Below are 23,206 nucleotides of genomic sequence, written 5' to 3' on the forward strand. Positions count from 1 at the left end.
TTATTATGTATACAATATTCTTTCTGCGTGCATGCCTACAAGCCAGAAGAGGGAACCAGACCTCATTACAGGTGGTTGTGAGAGACCATGTGGTTGCCGGGAATTGAACTCAGGACCTTTGGAAGAGCAGGCAATGCTCTTAACCACTGAGCCATCTCTCCAGCCCCCTCTTTCTTTTTTTAAAGATAAGCATGGGGCTGGAGAGATGGCTCAGATCACTGACTGCTCTCTGGAAGATCTAGGTTCAGTTCCCAGCACCCACATGGTGGCTCATGGCCATCCATAAGTCCAGTTCTACTTATATATACACACAATGAAAATGAATAAATCTTAAAAAGAAAAAAGATAAACCATGGACCACAAGGGCTGCACAATGGGGTTAAGACATGTCTTTAACCGTAAATGGGTTTCTTTTGAGATTCCTTGGAACTTCTAGGTTTGTAGTTGGGAAACACAAAAAGGTCATATATGCTTAGGCCGTAAGCATGATTTACTGCCATTTTAATGTTTTTATTTTAAATATTTTCACTAAAAAGGAATATTATTTATACGTAGGCAATCTTCACATCAAAGTTTTTTAATATTAAATTTCGACTTATTGTGGGCATCTGTGGCTGTATGAAGCATGTGACCATGTGTAGGTATGTTCCGGGGCCGTGGAGCATGAGTGAGAGTGGTTCAGGGCGTGAGTGGGCATGGAGCGTGAGTGGGCGTGCTCCGGCCGTGAGTGGGAGTGCTCCAGGGCGTGAGTGGGCGTGCTCCGGATGTGAGTGGGCGTGCTTGTCTGTCTTCCAGGTCTGGTGACCCGGCCAGGGCCTTTGGCCGCCCAGCCACCCCCGCGGAGTCTGCCACAGCTGTGGTCTCAGCCGCGGCTGAGGGACTTCACCGTGGGGAGACCTCCCTTCCCTCCCGTGCCCCTGCCTGTCTCTCCTGAGGTGCTGGCTGCGCACCCGCCCCGGGCTTTACCGTCTCCGTGTCAATCCCACATGCTCTGCTCGGCTGCTCCTTCGCCAGCTTCCTTCAGGCTCCCCCGTGGCCTCCCTGAGCCGGCAGCACTCCGAAAGTCCTCCGGCTGGCGGCAGGGTCCGGGCGACCTTGCCTGTGTGGGGGGAAATGACCGGCAGGCACCGCGCGCGCGGGCCTCGGGCGCCGCCATCTTGGGGCCTGCGGGCGCCATGGGGTCGTGGGCGCTGAGGGCCGCGCTGCTGTGCCTGGGCGGCGCCCTCGTGTACTCCAAGCTCCACACGCCCCACAGGGATCGTCTCATCCCGGCGCAGGAGCAGGCCAGCAAGCCAGGGCCGGAGGCCGGGGCCCCGGAAGAGGAAGAGCCCTTCACGAAGGGCAGTATCTCGCCCACTGTCCTCACCGCCTCACCCCAGAGACAGAACTCAGCTGCTCCCAGACCCTCGGTAGCGTTGCCAGCGCCGAAGGCGTTCGGCACTTAATTGATAAACAAATGTCTGAGTATTCATGGCCCAAAGGGCTGTTAGGTGACCTTTTCAGAATGCAGCTGAGAATTGTTCAACCGGTTAAATGGCAAGAAATGCATAGCTTGTATCTCTTAATCACAACTTTTGTTTTATGTCAGATTGAGCCAGGAGCTTCTTTATAAACATGCTACCTACACACGCTTACCACTGAGCTACGTATCCCAAGCCACTAACCAGGGCTACACAGAGAAACCAAGGCAATGCTGCAGTGCCGCGGGGGCTGAGGCTCTCAGTCACTGTCCCACAAAGAAAAGAGCTTGACCAGAGAAACTTGTTTCTATGTTACTAAGTAGTCAAGTATGGCGTGTTTGTCTTAATGCATTTGCCATTGAAAAGTTTAGCTTGCCCCGGATTTGGCTTGCTTTATCAGTGTTTAAAGAGAAAAAGACTTGTGTTAATGTATTCACGTTAGGAAATAACACAAAATGTGGGTGTTTACTCCAAATAATGTTTTGTTTTGTTTTTAGGTTGTGGAATAGCACCACTTAGGGGCGCATTGGAAGGGTCTCGGATCATAGGAGGTACACGAGCTGCTGCTGGCGCCTGGCCGTGGCTAGTTAGCCTGCAGGTTCAAGACGGCGATATTCTTGTGCATATATGTGGTGGTGCCTTGGTGAGAGACAGGTGGGTCCTCACGGCTGCCCACTGCACTAAAGAGGCTAGGTATGTATCCCGAGCTCCACTCCCGTTTTCTTCTCCTAGGGACAGTCTGAAACGGTGGAGTAGCGTGTCTACCAGTAGTTATATAGAATTATGTAGATGACAGTGCATTTGCTGAGATGAATTCTTTTTGTTGTTGCTTTTGTTTTTTGTTTTTCGAGACAGGGTTTCTCTGTGTGTCTTTGGAGCCTGTCTGGCTCTGTAGACTAGGCTGGCCTCGAACTCATAAGAAATGAATCCTCTAAATCACACATTGGCAACTTTTTCCATGGATACCTCATAGGGTTTGCAGGCCATATAGTTTGTTACATTACTTAGCATGAAAGTAACCATATGTAAGTGGAAAATACATAATTAAATGACTGTTGCTGTGGTCCTGTAAAACCATACATATATGTGTATGTATAAAACATACTTTGTTCATGGGTTGCATAAAAACAAGATAGGTCAGACTTAATCTTTTATTATTTGAACTCTGGAAGAGATTCTTGGGCCTCATTTGCACCAAGTCCTAAAATTCTGTTTTCCTATGATTTCTGTGACCCAAACAAAATTTAAAGGCTAATTCCATGCCCAATCCAGTGACTTCTAAGTTTCCATCCTAGTGACCCTATGGATAGGACAATTATGACAGACTTTCTGTGAAAGTGTTTCTTTTCTTTTCCTAAAACTATTTTTATGCCTATGAATGTTTTGTGTATATGTACGTTTTTGTACTGTGTGCCCAAGGAGGCCAGAGAGGGCATCAGTTCTCCTGGAATTGGAATTATAGATGCTTGTGAGCCTGCACGAGGATGCTGGAAGCAGAACCCAGGTCCCCTGCAAGAGCAGCAATACTCTTAGCCCCTGAGCCATCTCTCTAGCTCAGCAGCATCTCTTCCAAGACACTAGTGAGCTGGTGTGTGTGTGTGTGTGTGTGTGTGTGTGTGTGTATACAATGGTGCTGCTGTTTTATTTTTTTTCTGCCCTTTTCCTCTTTCTGCTAAATTCCTCCTAATACCATGAACCTTTAGAGCCCTTCATTCTACATACTAATCTTTCAGTTTTAGCTCCTATTGCTAGATAGCTTTCTCATCAACTTGTATAATGAATTATCTGATTGGCACTGCCCAGCTCTTCGTTTTAGATGAAGCAATACTCCCCAGTGTTGCAGAATGTTATTTCAAGGTGTGTTTCTTTTGTTTATGCTTTGGAACATTTGTTTAATGATGCAAAGATGAGTTGATTAAATAAAATTTATTTGCAGTCTGGAGGCTGGGTCAGAAACTAGCTGACAGGAAGTTGTAAGGAGGAGCCAGGTGGAGAAGGGTTTATAAGGAGGGATAAGAACTTTTTGGGAGAGGCAAGGACACAGTCAACTAGGTCAGCTGCTCGCTCTTCAGCCTCTCTGGGAAGCAGGATTCTACCTCAGCCTTTGAATCGTGAGTTCTTTAGCAGGACAGAGATTTAGATAAATTCTCTTAGTAGCTTTGAAAGAGTCGATGGCTGAGGAAACAGAGTTTATTTTTTCAGACTGTGGCTCTGGTGGCCTAGCCTCTGCTGGTGGTGGAGTTGCAGTTGCTGACTAGGACAGCCGTAGCTAAAAAGGCAGTAGCTGTACAAAAGGAGGACAGCACTCAGATTTTTAATGAGCTGTCCTTTGGCCAGACAGAACTGTGGGTAAGGGGTTTGGGTCATGTATTGGATCAGAACCCCTGGAGGACAAAGTGGGTAAATCACTTTTCCTTGTACAAGCACATAGGTGGGTACTTCTAGCAGAAGGGAGAGGGTCGCTGTTTTCTGATACTGGGGGCTGAATCTAAGGCTTACACATGCCAGGTGAGTGTTCCAGTTCTGAGCCACAGTCTCCAGCCATGTGTGGTTGGATGGTTTTGGTGTCTGTCACAGGGCAGAACCACAGCTTTTCCTGTGATGCCAGCTTTCACCCTGGCAGAAATGACCATTGTAGGCAGAGTTTTCTTGTACTGCGGCTGTTTCTCAAATAACCAACATGGTGACTCAATATTAATTACAAATGCTCAGCCAATAGCTCAGATTTGTTACTAGTTAATTCTTAACCCATATTTCTTATCTCTGCTTTATCACGTGACTTGGTACTTTTCTCAGTATGACATGCCTATCTTGCTCTTTTTGCGGCTCCCGGCGGCGACTGTTTCCACCCCTCTTCATTCCAGTACCCTCAGGTTGATTTTCCCCAACTTTATCCTGCATTGCTATAGGCCAATTATCTTCTTTATTAACTAATAAGAGTAATATATATTTACAGTGTACAGAAGGATTATTCCACAACAGACCATTAGGATTTAGTTTTCTCTCATTTCTCATTTATTATTTTCTTTTATACTTAGCCTCTGGGCATGAGTGTCAGAAATTATCTAGAGTAGATTAGTTTAGGTGGGACCCTCCCTAACTGAAGGAGGCACCATTCCTTTCTTAGACTGAATAAAAAGGAGAATAGGAGCTAGGCACTAGTGTTTATCGCCCTCTGCTTCCTGATACAATGTGTGGCCACCTGAAGCCCCGCCTCCATGCCTTCCTGCCATGGTGGACTGTGCCCTAGGGCTGTGAGCCGAGCAAGCCTTCTCCACTATGCTGCTTTTTTAAAAAAATATTTATTTTATTTATTATGTATACAATATTCTGTCTGTGTGTATGCCTGGTGGCCAGAAGAGGGCACAAGACTCCATTACAGATGGTTGTGAGCCACCATGTGGTTGCTGGGAATTGAACTCAGGACCTTTGGAAGAGCAGGCAATGCTCTTAACCTCTGAGCCATCTCTCCAGCCCCACTATGCTGCTTTTATTGGAGTGTTTTATCCCAGCAGTGAGATAGGCAACTAATAAACATGGTGAACCTCTGTCTCAGAGAACAAAACCTTTCTTATGGCAGTGCTGTGTGTTCACCTATTTTCTTTTTTGGTTTAATTTTCTCAATTCTAATGATAAAATCCAAATGCTTTATTCTAGTATTAGTATATTTTTAAAAATTAGGGGTTCAAGAAATGGCTTGGTGGTTAAAAGCACTGTCTGTTCTTCCAGAGGACTTGAGTTTGATTCCTAGTGCCCACCTGGCCCCTAACAACTATACAACCACCTCTAATTCCCCATTCAGGGAATCTGATTCCCTCTTTTGGCCTTTTTTTTCTTTTCTTTTCTTTTTTTTTTTTGAAACAGGGTTTTCCTGAATAGCCCTGGCTGTCCTGGAACTCACTCTATACCAGGCTGGCCTTGAACTCAGAGATCTGCTTGCCACTGCCTCCCAAGTGCTGGGATTGAAGGCATGCGCAGCCACTGCCCAGTTTCTTCTGGCACTCTTGGGCATTGGGCACATATGTGATGCACAAACATATATACAGGCAAAACACCCATAACACATAAAATAAAATAAATCTTTAAAAAAGTATAAAAGCAGAGGAAGTGTTTTTTCCATGTGCTTATCACACAGTTCAAGTTTTAAACTTACCTTTTAATGATTTTTATTGGCATGTATCAGTTATACATAACTTAATGATGACTTTTTTTTTTTTTTGAGACAGGGTTTTTCTGTAGTTTTTGGTGCCTGTCCTGGAACTAGCTCTTGTAGACCAGGCTGGCCTCGAACTCACGGAGATCCGCCTGCTTCTGCCTCCCGAGTGCTGGGATTAAAGGCATGCGCCACCACCGCCCGGCTTAATGATGACATTTTTATACATGTATATTATGTATTCACTCCTGTGCCCTCTTGTGCCCCTCCCACCTGTGCCTTATGTGTACTGAGCCCCAACTCTGCAGAACTGAACTCCTCACCTTGCTGTACAGTTATTTGAAGGCAAATCCCAGCTCTGTCACCTGCCTGTCTCTTGAAGACAGCAACTCTTGATTTAATAGAGTTCTAAGTTTTTAATCCACTTGGAGTTTACTTTGGTGGTTTGTGCTGTTTCAGGGATTTCGTTTTCTTTCCAAACAGCTTGCTGTCTCAAAACCGTATGTTGAGTGATCCAGGCATCTGTCTGCTAGTAAGAGACACTGTCCTGGTCAGCCACGGAGTTCTTGTGTTCTGATCCCGCTCAGCTTTCTCCCTGGGCTGCATCGTGACATTTGTGCTTTTGTTTTATACTTATGTCACGTGAAAAACACTTAAAACTTAGTTATCAGACCAATATAAAGAAGCCCAAATCTAGTGGAAAATCAAGGGAGTTGAAGTGAGCCTGTCTGTACTAAGAACATCTGCTTTCTTTCAGCGACCCTTTCAAGTGGAGAGCAGTGATTGGAACCAATGACCTCTCCCATCGCCGCTCCCACATCAGGAATATTCAAGTAGTAGCAATCATCATCCGACCAGACTTCATTCTGGAAACTTTCGTAAATGATATCGCGCTGTTCCGTCTAAGGAAAGCTGTGAGGTATAATGGCTATATTCAGCCTATTTGCCTACCTTTTGGTGTTTTCCAAAAACTGGACCAAAACACAGAGTGTTTTATAAGTGGCTGGGGAAGAACCAAAGAACAAGGTAATTATAGTCTGAACTCAGTTAATACATGCACACCTTCCTGGTTATTGGCAGAGGGAGGGAATTCACTTACGTATTAATATCCTTTTGTATATTTCTTTCAAGTGATTGAGAAATTGACTGATTGTGCTAAGGATCAATTTAGTGCTTTGCACACACTTGGGAGGCAGTCCAACATTAAGTTTTATTCTTGCCCCATTTTATGTGTTTATTTCTTTATTTTTACTTTTTTACTCAAAAGCTAAAAAACTGAGTTTTATAATCCATGAAAAAGAAATTTTTTACTTTTTTTTTCCTTATGAAGAGAGAAATTTCCTGCATAAGCAGAAATATAGAGGAGCCTGGTCATAAACACCAAGATACTTGAACTAATTGCAGATGTTAGGGTAACAGTCGGCGTTTCTGCAGCCCAGGACTCAGAGTTGGTGAGAGAACTGTGGCAGAAATGCCCCCCTGAATCTGAAGTTTGGACCCTGGGGCTGATAGTTTTCTTTTCACTTCAATGCCCTGTGCAGGATTAAGCAGGGGGCTGCATGGGGTCGTCTCACTCATTGAGTCACTAACTGTTCTCCCTGGCGGAGAACAGGAAAGTCCCGTGTTTGTAAGAGCAGCATGCTTGTGGAGACACAGCACGTGTGTGTCTCAGGCTCCTGCCCCCTCATATCCTGCTGCTGCCATTATATTTGACAGGCCAGTAGTTTAAGGTCGTCCTAGTTCAGTTTCTACTGCGGTGCTAAGCCCCATGATCAAAGCAGTGTGCAGGGAGGAAAAGGCTTATTGGGCTTACATATCCCGATCACAGTCTACTATGAACTGAAGTCAGGCAGGCGGCCAACATGAGGGAAGACTGCGCGCTGACCTACGCCCATGGCTTCCCAAACCTGCTTTCTTGTTTGCTTGATTTTTTTTCTTTCTTTCTTTGTTTAAGGCAGAGTCTTTCTACAGAGCTCTGGCTGTGTAGATCAGGCTGGCTTTCAACTCACAGAAATCCACCTACATCTGCCTCCTAAGTGCTGAGATTAAAGGTGTGTACCACCATATCTACTTCAGTTTGCTTTCTTATTCCACTCAGGGCCAGTGCCAAAAGGTGGCACCCACCACAGTGGGCAGGCCCTCCCACATCAACCAGTAATCAAGAAAACATCCAGTCTTGCCACAGGCCAGCCTGATGCAGGGAGCTCTTTAACTGGGAGTTCTTCCCAGGTGGAGCAGGTGTGTGTCACATTGATAAACCCAGCACAGAGAGCACGGGTGTCAAGAACTGAGACTTTATGGAAACAGTGGCCAACATGTGTGATCCCAGAGCCCATGCGATTGGAGGCAAGAGAATCAGAAGTTCCAGGTCATCCTCAGCTATATAAGAATGAACTTGGGTGGAGAGATGGCTCAGCGGTTAAGAGCATTGTCTGCTCTTCCAAAGGTCCTGAGTTCAATTTCCAGCAACCACATGGTGGCTCACAACGTTCTGTAATGAGGTCTGGTGCCCTCTTCTGGCCTGCAGGCATACACGCAGACAGAATATTGTATAAATAATTATTATTTTATAAAAGAATGAACTCAAGGCTTTCCTAGGCTATGTGAACTCCTGTCTCAATCCCTCCATGTCCCCATTCTTCCCTACCACTCCATCCATGCTCTTTTATCAAGCAGTAGCTAGGATTCAAATTTGTCTTTGTGAGTCTCAGGCCTTATTCTGCCTTTAACTAGCAAACTGACCGGTTCTTGAGAGCATAATAGACCAGTTTGGAGCATATGAGATCAAGCACTGAGATTTGTTTTCCATTGCACATGAGCCCAGCAAGTATGGATTTTATTTTTTATTTTTTCAAGTAGCACAGACTGGCCTTGGACTCACCGTGTTATCAAAGATGGCTTTGAGGCTGGGCAATGGTGGCAAATGCCACCCTGGACTATGTAGTGAGTTCCAGAACGGCCATGTCCTTAGTGAGACCCTCTCTCAGAAACAGTCACCGAAATAAGATGACCCAGACTTGTAAAGATGTGCACCACCACATCTTGTTTTTATTTGTGATTATTTAGACAGTAAAGAGATAGTTTTGGGAAAGACTTTGTAAATTACTGTTTTTCTTGAGTACTTTTGAAGAAAGATAAGGAAAGTAATGTAGTATAGGAAAAGAACATGCGCAATAGAGTCGTAGTCCTAAATTCCAGCCTTGCCGTGTTCTAACTCACAGAGCATGGGCATTGACCTGATAGTATACATTTTTAATCCTGCACTTGAGAGACAGAAGCATGTAGATCTCTGTGAGTTCAAGGCTAGGCTGGTCTACTTAGCAAACACCGGGTTAGCCAGGACTACATAGAGAACCCTTTCTTGAAAATAAACGAACAAAACTAACCAAAAAAGAACATGATCATCCAAATGAATTGTTAACAGTTATTATAAAGTAACAATATAAGAGTAGTTCCCATTTATTCATGATTAGGTGCTTAATAAAATACTCAACACTTGCCAGGCAGTGATGGCATGCACCTTTAATCCCAGCACTCGGGAGGCAGAGGCAGAGGGATCTCTATGAGTTCTAGGCCAACGTGGTCTACAAAGTGAGTTCCAGGACAGCCATACTCTGAAATGTACTATAACACGAATGAATACGGTGAAGATTAAGGAGATTACATTCATACCCTGAGTTACACAGCTAACTACTACATGCAGTCAGCCAAGCACATGTCATTTGGCTTCAAGTCAGCGCCAGTCTTACCTTGTCTCTTCTCTATTGTGTGACCCATCACAGGGCCATATAGCTTCATGATCTGCAAGATGAGAGCAGTGACACCATCAGACAGTTCAGATAAAGCTGGTGTTCCAACATGGAAAACCACAACCACACCTGAGCCTTCCTACCCAGCAGGAAGGATACATAGGGCAGGAATGGAGCATACGGGACAGGCAAGATGGCTTCAGTGGGTAAAGGGACTTTTCAAGCAAGCTTGATGGGCTGAGTTTTGGGCGAGAACCAACTCCATAAAGCTGACCTCTGCCCTCCACACCTGTTCTGTGGTGTGCACATACCCCAGCCCACAATAACAAGAAATCTTAAAAGGATGGAGCCCAGTGGAGATAGGAACTTGGGAGGGAAACTGAAGAACAGAGGTAATGCTAAGCTTGAGAGCGTTCGCCAAGCCAAACAGCACTGATTCTAGTGGTTTTATGGAGTTTAGGGAAAACAAAGAGCTGAACTGATCAGGGAGAGATGCCCATAAAGCTGGAACCCCATGACTCATAACAGCATGGAGTTGCCACAGCCACAGCCCACTTCAAATATGACAGGAAGATTGGAAGCATTGTTATACTCGGTTCATGTTACATGGTGTTCTTTGGGCTGTTTTGGTACACAACATAGTCCACCATGTTGCAGGAGAAAAATGTATCCTCAGAGAAACTCTGTAATGAACATCACTCTATCTTATAGCCCCAGAAACTATATAGCTATGAGAGATACAGTGGGAAAGATTCAAGACAATAGTAACCTAAAAAAAATCTGAGCCTAGTAGTTAAGAGCACTGGCTGGTTTCTCAGAGGACCCAGGTTCAAGTCCCACCACCCACATGGTAGCTCACAACTGTCTGTAACTCCAGTTTCTGAGGAATCTCATGCCCTCTCTAGCCTCCATGAGAACTTTATGCACACGGTACACAAACATATATTCAGGCAAAACACCCATACATGTAAAATAGTAATAAAAATAAAATCTAGAATGAAAAAACAAAAAGGAATGGTTTCATTAATATTATAAATTAGACCAGGTCAAATAAAATGACCAGAATGCTGAGGAATATTTTTGAGGAATATTTTATAATAATAAAAGGTTCAATTCACTAGAAGATACACAAGACCGCTTTTTCCTGTTCCACCTTGCAGGGCAGGTGCTTGTGGGTCAGTGAGACCCAGAAGAGGTTTTTCTGTAGTTGGGAGGTCGCGGACGGCTGTTCCAGGGCTGTCATCATGCCACAAAATGAATATATTAAATTATACCGTAAACGCTATGGATATCGTTTGGATTACCATGAGGAAAAGAAAAAGAAAGAAAGTCGGGAGGCCCATGAACATTCAAAGAAGGCAAAAAAAATGATTGACCTGAAGGCTAAGCTCTGCCATGAACAGCGCCATGCTGAGAAAATACAAATGAAAAAGACTATTAAGATGCATGAAAAGAGAAACACCAAGCAAAAGAATGATGAAAAGACTCCACAAGGATCAGTGCCTGCCTACTGCTGGACAGAGAGGGGCAATCTAGAGCAAAAGTGCTTTCCAACGTGATTAAGCAGAAACGAAAAGAGAAGGCGGGAAAATGGGAAGTCTCTCTACCCAAAGTTCGTGCCCAAGGAGAAACAGAAGTATTGAAAGTTATTCGAACAGGAAAAAGAAAAAAAAAAAAGAAGTCATGGAAGAGGATGGTTACTAAAGTCTGCTTTGTTGGTGATGGTTTTACAAGAAAACCACCTAAATATGAAAGGTTTATCAGGCCAATGGGTCTGCGTTTCAAAAAAGCTCATGTCACACATCCTGAGCTGAAAGCTACCTTTTGCTTGCCAATACTTGATGTGAAAAAGAATCCATCATCCCCATTATATACAACTCTGGGTGTAATCACCAAAGGTACAGTTATTGAAGCAAATGTGAGCAAGCTGGGCCTTGTGACACAAGGAGGCAAGGTTATTTGGGGAAAGTATGCCCAAGTTACCAACAATCCTGAAAATGATGGGTGCATAAATGCAGTCTTGCTGGTTTGATAGTGACTTCTACTGAAAAGTATGTACCATTAGGAAAACACCATCACTGTGATCTTTCTGAATACTACCAAGGTGCCTACCCAGAGCAGTCATCAAGGAGTATCTATTAAATTGTAAATAAAAAATAAAAACTTTACAGTTTTACAGTTAAAAAAAATACACAGGACCAAAGAGGGAAAGTCTTACTGCTGTGACAGGTCTCACTGTGAAGCCCAAGCCAGCCAGTACTCCATCCTCCTAGCCCAACCCCTCCTTGCTGAGGTCACAACTTGTGCCACAGTATTCAGCAGCAGAACACAACCCTGTCCTATAAACAAACAAAACGAGCTGGGCAGTACTGGGACACTGCTTTAAACCCAGCCAAAATGTAGCATCATTAAGGAGGTTCACGAGAACCTGTAATAAAGGATACCAAACATTTATTGGAGAGCACTCAGTAAGAAAGCTGCTGCATCCCTCTGTTCTGTGGGTGCTGGCAACTATGAACTGAACTCCAACCAACCAAGTGAGAGAGAAAAGGACTAGCGTACTTCCTGTCGTGCTTATAGTACATCAGACCACGCCATCATGGACTGGTATCCAGAAGGCCATTGGCTGAATGAATTCCCACAACACCTCTCCCTTTTGTCTAAATAAGAGGATTCTCAACCTAAAATAAAACTATATACAATAAGAACAAATATCAAGTATTGTTCAGGAGAAAGAAAAGACAAAAACATGCAAAATAGAATTATAACCAACATGAACAACATCAAGCAAGAAACACATACTAAATGTCCAGTCTAAGCTAATTAGCAAATAACAGATTATTTCAATAGTTGTACTATCCTGAGGAGTCTTAAGTCTTGTAGTAAAATGTCTTGGCTGAGTTATGAGAGTAAAGTAGCTATGACTGTCTAGTCTTTAACCCCATCAAAGACTTGAGAAGGAAAATAATGTTACCTGAGTAAGCAGGAAGGGCAAACAAGCAACTTCCAAATGGGGTAAGAAATGACAGAGATAGGTGGCTACCTAGGCAATCACCAAAAGTCTCATTTGTAAGGTTGGGGCAACCAACTTTGTCCTAGAGTATCTGACAGACCATTTTCAGAGGCAGGAAAATTCAAAAGACTGTTCTACCCTGTCTTGGCAAGGTTTGACAGTCATTTTTGCTTGTGTCCTGCTTGTCCAGTTTGGACAGTGGACATATTGTCAGTAGTCAAGGCAAGGGCAGTTCTTTTGCCCAAAGGCCAGTTTTGTCAAGAAGAAAACAAGCTCCAAGTGGAGTGTCTTTGGTGCTCAACCTTCTCTGGGGAATAGATCAGTGCTGCCAGGAGCAATCATGTCTCATGTCAATAGAATCCTGAGTTACTTAAATGCCATATTCTACAGTTCTTTGAAGTGTTTGGAGATTATCTATCTATGTGGAATACATTCTCTGTGCATCTAGAGAACCTGACTACTATAACTTTTATAGTCTAACTATAAATATGACAAACATGGGTGACTATTAACCTATAATTCTTAATACCTATATATCTCAAAGACTAAGGCTTTACATTATAAAAATAAACAATCTTTAAACAGATGTGCATCAAAAGATGACAATGACCCCAAAATGTAAACAATATATATATTGATCAGAGGTAGAAATATATAGTGCAATATGATAAACATATCCTAAAATTGAATCAATATACAAAATATCTTAAGCAGAGGTAGAAACATGCATGCATACAATATGACAAAATAATTTTGAATAAGTGCACAAATATTGTAGACAGAAATAGCATATTCAATATAACAAATATAATTTGAATTTGTATCAACATACAAATTATCTTAGGAGTACAAAGATAATTTTACATATGTATCTGGGCAGAAGCAGGCGGATCTCTGTGAGTTCAAGGCTAGCCTGGTCTAAAGAAAGGCTGGTCTAAAGGTCTGGACAGAAACCATATCTCAAAAACAAACAAACAAACAAACAAAAACCAAAAAAGCAAAAACAACCAAAAAAATGAGAGAAATGAAGAAAGACAAATACACACAGTGTTATACTCAAAGGGGTTCAATAAAGGTTTTGGTTTTTTTTTTGGTTCTTTTTTTGTTTTGTTTTTTGAGACAGGGTTTCTCTGTAGCTTTTGAACCTATCCTGGAGCTAGCTCTTGTAGACCAGGTTGGCCTTGAACTCACTGGGATGCTGGGATTAAAGGCATGCGCCACTACCACCCGGCTAAGATTCAATAAAGTGTTATTTGTTGGGTCAGCAAGATGGTTTAGTGGGAAAGGGTGCTTGCCCTTAAGCCTGATGGTCTGAGTTTGATCTTTGGGATCCACTTGGTGGAGGAGAAGACTGACTCCATATGTAAGCACACGTGCACATGCACACACAGTGACAGTTCTGATGTTGTGTGTTTAGTTACATGTAATCAGCTTTGAATGCTTGGGATAGAAGTGAAGAAGTAGGAAAGAAAACTGAGTCATTTACTAAAGGACCCAAAAGAAACCGTCACTGGTTTCTTACAAAGATTGACTTCAACAGTAAATAGAATGATACCAAACTCAGAAGCTAGACAAATAATAATTGAATTTCTGGCTTTTGAAAATGCTAATTCTCAATGCAAAAGGGTAATTAGGCCATTAAAAGCAAGATTAGCACTCTTGAAGGAATGAACATGAGATGCAGTCAATATTGAATCTCATGACCATGATGATACTTGGATAGGAGAGGTGATTTCCAGAGGTTTGAAGAAAAACTGAAATATCAGGTGTTTCAATTGTAGTAAACAAAGTCACCTAAAAAGGGATTGTAAACAGGGTGTTCCTAGAAACAATGTTTTTTTCTAAGCATAATCCAAATAGAATACCTCACTTCTAGAGTCTGCAGAAGGTGTGGCAAGGGCAAGCATTAGACTAGTGAATGAAGATAAACAAGGGACAGTCAAGGTAACCCTTTGCCATAGGGGAAACACCTTGGGGCGGGAGGGGCTCTCATAGGCCCTCGTGCCAAATTTGGTTTCAGTCATTTCCTGTCATCATGGAGGAAACTTCTTCCCAGAGCAATTAAAGGACTTAACGCCTATTCTAAGAAACCATACTGCTCTGGATAATAGAACAGTTTAGAAGATGGAACAAAAATTTCAGGAGAGACCAGAACAAAAGAGACCTCTTGATTAGAAGAGGTGAGTTCATTAACCAGTGTCACCAATCTAAACTAATTTATAAGACTAATAAATGCTTTTCATTTGATTAGATATAATTTGCTAAAAAGGAAACTCCTCAAAGTTAGAGTTGGGGAGGGTTTTGTTTTTGTCTTTTAAGAAAAATGAAAACAACCATCTTGAGGAATTTTAAGACTTTTAGACAAGTAAACATCCAAAGAAGAAGGGAGAACTACCTGGAAAAATTACCAAGGAAAGGAATAATCTGACCTAATAATCTCTGAAGACTCAAAAAGATGGCGAGATTGCATAATGATGATTCCACTGGGACTTTGGTAACACCACTTGGCTGAAAAACACCATCTAAAGACCGACTTTGGACTAAAAACTGCTTAGGACTTTTTGAAGGTGATTAGCTATGATGATCCAGCCTCACACACTGCTCAAGCCAGGATTTCAGACAAGCCCTGCACTTTCCCATTATTCAGAGACTATCTCTCCCAGGACTTGACAGTTAACCCTAAAGATGCCGTCACCAGACAGCAGGAAGTAAATTTAAGAACACAACCCTGACATTCCCAAGTGGGGTGGGTGGTTTGTGGTCATTCCATGGTTATGGATAATTGTCATCCTTTAGAGTGGTTGGTTATAAGTTGTTATTGGTAATGGTCAGATTAAAAGGAGATTTTAGAGTTCTTTTTTTTGAAAATAAAATGCAGGTGGATCTCTGTGAGTTCAAGGCCAGCCTGGTCTACAAGAGCTAGTTCCAGGATAGGTTCCATAGCTTCAGAGAAACCCTGCCTTGAAAAACAAACAAATAAACAAACAAAAATAACGTAAGTTTTTTTTTTTAAATGAATATGAGACATGTCTGTTTCTGGCAGCAGCATCAAAGAAGATGATGGGCATCGAAGAAATTCCACATGGAATTTACTTTCTTTGTGGCAGAAGTAAGCTACTGGGGCTGGAGAGATGGCTCAGTGGTTAAGAACTTTGCCTGCTCTTCCAGAGGTCCTGAGTTCAATTCCCAGCAACCACATGGTGGCTCACAACCATCTGTAATGAGATTTGGTGCCCTCTTCTGGCTTGCAGGGATACATACAGGCAGAACACTGAATACATAATAAATAAATCAAAAAAAAAAAAAGAAAGAAGAAGCTACTGGGCAAGAAAGTGCTCTTGCCTTGATTGCTGACAGTATGCTGTCCAACTTGGACAAGCAGGATGCAAGAGAAAGTGACTGCCAAACATTGTCAAGACAAAGAGAAACAGCCATTCAGAATATCCTGCTTCACAGAAAAGTCTGTCAGATATGCTAAACCTGTAGGCTAAAGATAGATGCCCCAACATTGCAGAGGAACTTGGGGTAACTGTTCAGACAGACAGCTGTTTCTGTCATTTCTCACATTTTTTTTTTGGAAGTCACTTGCTTGCACTTCCTGCTTAGTTAATATTTTTTCCTTCTCAGGTCTCTGATGGAGTTGAAGACTATATAGTTATAGTTTTCTTGTTACCAGATTTAGAAAAGAAATTCACTAAAGAGGTGTAAAGTGTATAGGATTGAGAGACATTGAAAGATAGTTTTGGTAATACAAATTAGAATAGAAAGTGAATTAGGGGCTGGGAAGTGGGTGGCACATGCCTTTAATTCCAGCTTTTGGGAGGCAGATCTCAGTGAGTTCAAGGCCAGCCTGGTCTACAGAGTGAGTTACAGGACAGCCAGGACTATACAGAGAAACCCTGTCTTGAAAAACAAAACAAAACAAAACAAAAAACAAAGTGAATTAGGTACAACCTTTTGGACTCACCAAAATAGGGTAGATATTAGAGTATTTTCTCTGAATTTGTCACATGTTTATGGACTTGACATTGTTGAAGTTTTATTGCTTGTATATATTACACATAGTTATTGTACTTATCGTATATAGTTTTTCTTATATTAGTTATAACCTTTTTTATTTTAGACAAAAAGAGGGAAATGTAGTGATATTTTATTTGTGCTCTAACAAATAAAGCTTGCCTGAAGATCAGTGGATGGAGCTAGCCACTAGTTAACCATAGAGGCCAGGCAGTGGCACACACCTTTATTCCCAGCACTAGGAAGGTGGAGACAGGATCTTATCCCTTCAATCTGAAGATTCAGTAGAGGTAAGAAGTCTCTGTTGGGTCTGGCTTCTTCTCTGATCTTTTAACATTTACCCCAGTATTTGACTCCAGATTTTTATTATTAAGACCAACTAGAATTTGCTCTACATCTGCCTGTGTATATAATATGCAACATGCTGTGGCTACAATCAGCCACAAAACTATTGGGAAATGAGTCAAATATAACCAAAGAATTATCTGTTTGTATTCCAAGCCCTGAAATAGTTAGAAAACCTGCCAAATGGGATAAGGAGGGGGACATTTCTTTAAAAATGTGTGATGAGGACAATCACTATCCTGGATTTGCAATCTGAACCATATCAAGTCTACCAAGACATAGATTCCAGCTGAGAATTTAAACAGCATGGCGCTGTCTATCCCTAGGCAGCAGAACAAGTACAAGTCATATTTATAAAACTCCAATTCTCTCTAAGACTTCAAAGGATTGCTTCATAGAGGTTAATGAAAATGGAAAACCAGGCATTTGCAGGTCCTTTCCTCTGCTCATTAACCCACAGCCTTGTGGACTGTCTCTTAACGAGTTGTCTGTCTAGTCTATGCCTGATTTAGCAGGCACGGAAATTTCTTGCATCCCTCACCTGGATTTTACCTAATCTGTTATGATTTTCTTCTTAAACACTAGTAAAATTCTCCTTGAGCATGCTTTTGATGAAATCAAAAACCAGTGCTGGAGAGATGGCTCAATGTTTAAGATCACTGGCTGTCCTTCCAGAGGACCTGGATTTGGTTCCCAGTGTCTACATGGTGGCCCACAACGGTAACTATAATTCTCTTCTGGCCTACTTAGGTAGTGCATACACATGGTATAGATCTATACATGCAAACAAAAATCCATACACATAAAAATAAAATCTTTGGAATCAACAGAGTTTAATGAAATGACCAGGTATTATATATATATAATATATAGTATATATTATATATAATAATATATATATTATTATATATAATATATATAATTATATATAGAATATATAGTGTGTGTATATATATATATATATATACTACTAGCAAAATTAAGAGCAAAATATATAGTACTAGCAAAAATTAAGAGAATTCAAGGGAGCTGGGAATGTATCTCAGTGAGAGGGCATATCCTTAGCATGAGTCAGGCCTGGCCTAGCTCCCTAGCACTACAAAAAATAAATGTAAACAAAAGTGAATTCAATGACACACATGGATTGATAGCGAAATGTTGGAAAATAAGCATCAGAGAGGAAGTGAAGAAATCAGAGTCCTGCTGCATTGCTGCTGGGACTAGAAAATGGGGAGGTTGTTCGGAATACAGTTTGGGAGTTCCTCAAAAAGTGATCCAACTTCAAGATGTATCCTAAAAATGAATGTGTATGTCCACACAAGAACCTGTTGGTAACATTTATAGTGATTTCAGAATAGCAGGAAGATGGGAGATAGCACAGAGGCTCACCAACTCATGACTGAGTAAACCAAACACAGGACAGTCATTGATTTTATTTTGGTTTTGAGATAGAGTCTCACAATATAGTCTGTAAATCAGACTGGCCTTGAACTCAGATCTGTCTGCCTCTGCCTCCCAAATGCTGGGATTAAAGTATTTTATTTACTTTTTTTTTTTAAAGAGAATGTACCACCGTGCCCAGCTTTTTGTTATTTTTATTTTGTTTGGAGACAGGGTCTCTCTACATAGCCCTAGTGTTCTGGAACCTACCACGCAGACCAGGTTGGCTTGGAACTTACAGAGGTCTGCTCACCTCTGTCTTCTAAGTACCAGGATTAAAGTATGTACCACTGTGCCCAGCATTTATTTGTTTTATTATTTTTAATTATATATATGTGGGGGTGTGTGTGTGTGTGCATGTGTTAGCAGTGCCCCAGGAGAACAAAAGAAAGTCTCAAATCCCCTGGGACTGGCATTACAGGAGATTGGGAGCCATCTAATATGGGTGTGGGAATCAAACTTGGGTCCTCTGCAACAGCAGTAAGTGCTCTTAGCCCTGAGCCATCTCTCCAAACTTCTTATTTTTTAGTAATTTCAAGTAATGTAAAGTTATTAAACTACACAAAGGGATAGCATCCTGGCACATAAATCAACATTATTCTAAATGAAATAAGCCAGACAAAAAATGCAGTATAGTCCACAGCTCCATTTATATAGTGAAAGGTTTCGAATGGACAAGGCAGACGAGTGATTATGAGCGCCCGGGGCATTAGGGAAAACAGACTTTGATTCAATAATACAAAGATAACATTTAATGTGGCCATTCAATCCGTTCCTTTACTAAGGAAACCAGCGAGGCCTCATTAAACACTCGTACTTCAATTTTTCACATGTCTTGTTTTTTAAGACAAAATCTCACGTAGCCCAGGCAGGCCTAAAACTCACTAGCTGAGGATGGCCTTGAACTTATGACCCTGCTTCTCCCTCCTTTGTGCTGGAACCACAGGCTTGTAACACCACTACTCATGGCTCATGCAGTGCTGGGAACCAAATCCAGGGCTCTATTTGGGCTTGGCAAGCTCTCCACAAGGTGAGCTACACACCACTGGCTGCTGTTCATATTTATTTTTTGAGTCTGAGTCTCACTCTGTGGCCCAGGCTACCCTTGACCCAGTAGCAATCTTCCTGCCTCAGTCTCCAGAGTGCAAAAATTACACGTGTGAGTCACCACCCTTGGACTACACGTGGACATTTGAATCACTGTAAAATGCCTGCAGTTATTAAGACATAAAGAGTTTTGCTCATTCTTCTGCTGGCAGGCAATGGTACAAACATCCTACAAGAAGCAAAAGTGCACTTCATTTCTCGAGAGATCTGTAATTCTGAGAGAAGCTATGGAGGAGTGATCCCTAGCACCTCCTTCTGTGCAGGTCACGAGAATGGGACCTTTGACACTTGCAGGGTAAGACCAGATACCCTCTGAGGGCTCTTCTAAAGCCAGGAGGGACCTGAACAGAGCTCTTAACTATTAGGCTAATGGAAAAATTTTTCTCTTTTCTCCCTGCTCCAACAATCCAAATCTTGGATGGGATTTCCTGGTTCTTATTCCTACCAGGCTCAGTGCAGGCCACACCCGCTTGACTCTAAGTTCTGGGATTAGAAGTGTGCAGCCCCTATATCCAGCTATTTGTGTTTGTGAAAGATATTATTTGAAACATAAGTTTCCAATTTTTACAAAATCTGATTTCCTTCTTACCTTTTCTTTCCCAACTATTTCTCTCTTTGTCTTGGAAACTGAACCTCTCAAGTGCTGAGTGCACACTGTGCCCGAGAGACATGTATTTGGTTTCTTTTGCTCATTACTGCTCCCAGAGCCACCAGCTCTGGACATGCACAGAGATGTTCTGCTCTCTCACATTCTCTGATTCACTCTCAGCTTCATGTTCCTCTGTTCTTTTCCTTAAAAATCTCTATGAATGAAACAATGAAACATTTGGTTTAAATGAATTGCATTCCCTAACAAATCATCAAAAACAATGATTTCAATAATCATTCAATGCCTGCCAGTATAAAGAACTGTCAACACCCAGAACCAGTTCTTCACCTGTAGGCGCTGAAATACTGATCTACATATCCTTCCTGCTTTGAGGACTAGCAGTTATCACAAGCACTTTTGGGCCCACTGGTGGTTTTGTATAAACACTGAAGGTCTGGTTAGTTACAGCACCACTGACTCCCATCTTCTTGCAGTAGCTGATCTCAGCTCTTGAGGACATGCCATCCCTGTGGACGACAATGTGTGCTTTTCTAGGTAGCTAATGGCGCACACTTTTCTCACTTTTGAAAAGAGGCCTCTCCCACATTATGGTAAAGCAAAGTAAAAATTCTAAAAACAGTGTTTTTTTTCAATCTTTTGTATACTTTCTAAATTATATTTCTCCTGAGAACTATGCTTTAAAATCCAAACAATTTCATCCACAACCATGCAGATGCCTTGATCCTCCAGGGAGGCACCCCTCTTGTGTAATTAAAACATTAGGTTGAAAATGTCCCAGTTCCCCAGAGCGTTGTATTAATATGTTAGGGGGCACCTTAGAAATATGTGTGGCTTGGGGCTGTCTCAGCAAAGCACCGGCTCCCTGCCCTTTATTCTCATGTGAAGTGTAGTGAGCTACAGCCTGAAAGAAAACCAGAAAACCCATGCTATCCTTGGAGTGTAATGAGCAGGAATATTCACAGAAACAGGTGTAGTGTAACTGAGTTGTCTCAGCATAAAAAATGATAAAAACTACCTTGGATTTCAACAGGGCGACAGCGGTGGCCCACTCATGTGCTATTTACCGGAATACAGGAGATACTTTGTGATGGGCATCACCAGTTACGGCCATGGCTGTGGCCGGAGACATTTTCCCGGTGTCTACAGTGGCCCGGCCTTCTTCCAGCAGTGGCTCACAGACCATTTCTCACAGGGCAGTACTATGCGATTGTTCCATACAGACGTGGTGCTGGGCCAGATCCTCGTGGCTTTAGGCCCTGTCGTCCTTCTAGGAGTGCTATAAAGACGCTGCAGACTGTCAGTCTGTCTCTGCTGTGTTCTACACAAGGAGATTGTTCTTCCGTGGCTTGTTGTAGTGTTCTCATGTCAGCATTGTTTCTTGAACAATGTCATAGAGGACTGTGACAGATACACAGTTGTGAATTTTGGCACAAAATCACGTGCCTCCTTAGAGCCTGATTGTTTTGTTATTTAATTGTAATTCTGTATTTGGAATACTCTCTTAGAGTTTGTATAAATTATTTAGTTCACTATGTACTATGTATAAATTATTTAGTTCACTATGTATAAATGTCAATAAACAGTTTATAACCCAACTGAAAAATCTCTTGTTAAACTAATCAAAATGCATTTTAAGTTAAATTTTATTTGACTTCCTTTTCAGTTTGGGTGTGGTGGCAGAGAGTTCATGGCAGTCACTTGGCTCTACTATTTCTGGGCGTGGGCTGAGGCAGTGATGATGGGAGAAAGGTTAAGCCAAGTAGCTCACTCATGACAGCCAGAAGCAGATGGGCAAAGGCTATGTAGTCACGAGGTGCAGATATCTTAAAATCATTTCTGTATGTATTTTGAGATGAGGCTTCACTATGTAGCCCAGGCTAGCCTCAAGTTTGAGATTCTCCTGCCTCAGCCTCCTGAGTTCAAGGATTATAGGTGTAAGCCACTGTGTGTAGCTAAGTATTTGTAAAGTGCATAACAATAGAAAGAAAAACTTCTATAGTCCTAAGATGGCTACCACAAAATCCTATTTTTTCATTTAATTTTTTTATGTCAGCTATTCTGAAAGCTTTCCAATTATACAATAGGTATAAAAATAGTACCACAATTATCCATACATACTTTACTTTTATTCCCTCATTCTAACATCATGTTCTTAGACTCTCCTTCTACATGCACATGTGCCCACATGCGCGCGCGCACACACACACACACACACACACACACACACGTCTATTAAATAACTAAGCGCTTCCCAAACTTGGGAAGTAAAATAACTATCCAGTTCATGAAGCCCATAGGTCCCCAAAATGTTGAACCCAAAGGACACCAAGACATATTATAATTTGTCTAAAGTCAAAGAAAAAGTTTCAAGAACTACAAGGGGAAAAACTCTCGGTTTGACTATCAGCATGTTCCTCAGCAGCCACCTTGAAGGGAAGGAAAGAATGGAGCGTTTTAAAAATCTTGAAAAAAGAAAACTAAGCCATAACAGCAACAGAAACACAAGATCCCTAGACCCTGCAAAGCTGAGCTTCAGAACAACAGGGCTGGAGAGCAGGTCAGTGGGAACAGCTTACTCAGCATGTGTGGCCCTAGGAGAGGGGAGAGGGAAGTGGTGGGGGAGAGAACCCAAGAGGAGAAGGAGGAGAGGAGAGGAAAGGTGTGGGGGGGAAGAACCCAAGAGGAGGAAGAGGAGAGGAGAGAGGGAAGGTGGCGGGGTGGGGGAGAACCCAAGAAGAGGAGGAGAGGGTAGAGGGAAGGTGGGGGGAAAGGAGAACCCAAGAGGAGGAGAGGAGAGGGGAGAGGGAAGGTGGGGGGAAAGCAGAAGAGAAAAAAAAACCAAGACAAAATGTAGACCTTTCTGAATGAACACAAGCTGAGTTCATGGCTGTCCTTGCCTTAGAGACATGCTATAAGCAATCAAGCTTAGGAAAGAATGACTATTATACAAATGACATGGATATATAAACTTGCCGGGCTCCAGCCTTGGCTCGGGTTCAGGTCCTGAGGCAGGGAAGGGGCAGCCGTGCAAGGAAAACTCAAGTGACCCCAAATAGCTCAGGGAATCTTTATTTATCTTAAACAGAGTTTTGTTTTGTTTTTTAACCAGGGTAACAAGAACAGTTTTATTATTGGCTTCTATTTTTGATTTTAGGGGATACATTGTAATTTAAGGAATACATCATGATCATTATGAAAAGCCTCATTGTTCCCCTTTATGCTTCCTCAAATACACCTTCCAAGCCTGCATAACCTTATTCTAGACATGGAGTTCAGCATTTTTTCAGGCTTACCTAAATATCGAGCTGGACA

At 42.1% G+C, this 23,206-nt stretch overlaps 1 protein-coding gene and 1 pseudogene across 2 annotated transcripts; both read left to right on the plus strand.

Moving 5' to 3' along the window:
• The first annotated feature begins 774 nt into the window (after nt 1–774).
• Nucleotides 775–21,497, plus strand: Tmprss12 (transmembrane serine protease 12). Its single transcript, XM_048444570.3, has 5 exons — nt 775–1,341; nt 1,958–2,153; nt 6,371–6,639; nt 19,437–19,579; nt 20,925–21,497. Exons 1-5 carry the CDS (start codon nt 987–989, stop codon nt 21,174–21,176), a joined length of 1,215 nt encoding a protein of 404 aa, XP_048300527.2. The 5' UTR covers nt 775–986; the 3' UTR covers nt 21,177–21,497.
• Nucleotides 6,500–15,369, plus strand: LOC125407207 (ribosome biogenesis protein NSA2 homolog pseudogene; annotated as a pseudogene). Its single transcript, XR_014997910.2, has 2 exons — nt 6,500–6,639; nt 10,523–15,369. The product of XR_014997910.2 is annotated as a ribosome biogenesis protein NSA2 homolog pseudogene (transcript).
• Nucleotides 21,498–23,206: the final 1,709 nt, after the last annotated feature.

This window comes from Myodes glareolus, chromosome 19, assembly GCF_982192425.1.
Source record: "Myodes glareolus chromosome 19, mMyoGla1.1, whole genome shotgun sequence".
NCBI lineage: Eukaryota > Metazoa > Chordata > Mammalia > Rodentia > Cricetidae > Myodes > Myodes glareolus.

What these genes read in the sequence shown, in the direction of transcription:
- Tmprss12 (XM_048444570.3), top strand. Translation starts at nt 987, where the DNA reads ATGCTCTGCTCGGCTGCTCCTTCGCCAGCTTCCTTCAGGCTCCCCCGT. An exon ending in CACTGCACTAAAGAGGCTAG is followed by an intron (nt 2,154 to 6,370) that starts GTATGTATCCCG and finishes GCTTTCTTTCAG; the next exon opens with CGACCCTTTCAAGTGGAGAG. An exon ending in GGACCTTTGACACTTGCAGG is followed by an intron (nt 19,580 to 20,924) that starts GTAAGACCAGAT and finishes GGATTTCAACAG; the next exon opens with GGCGACAGCGGTGGCCCACT.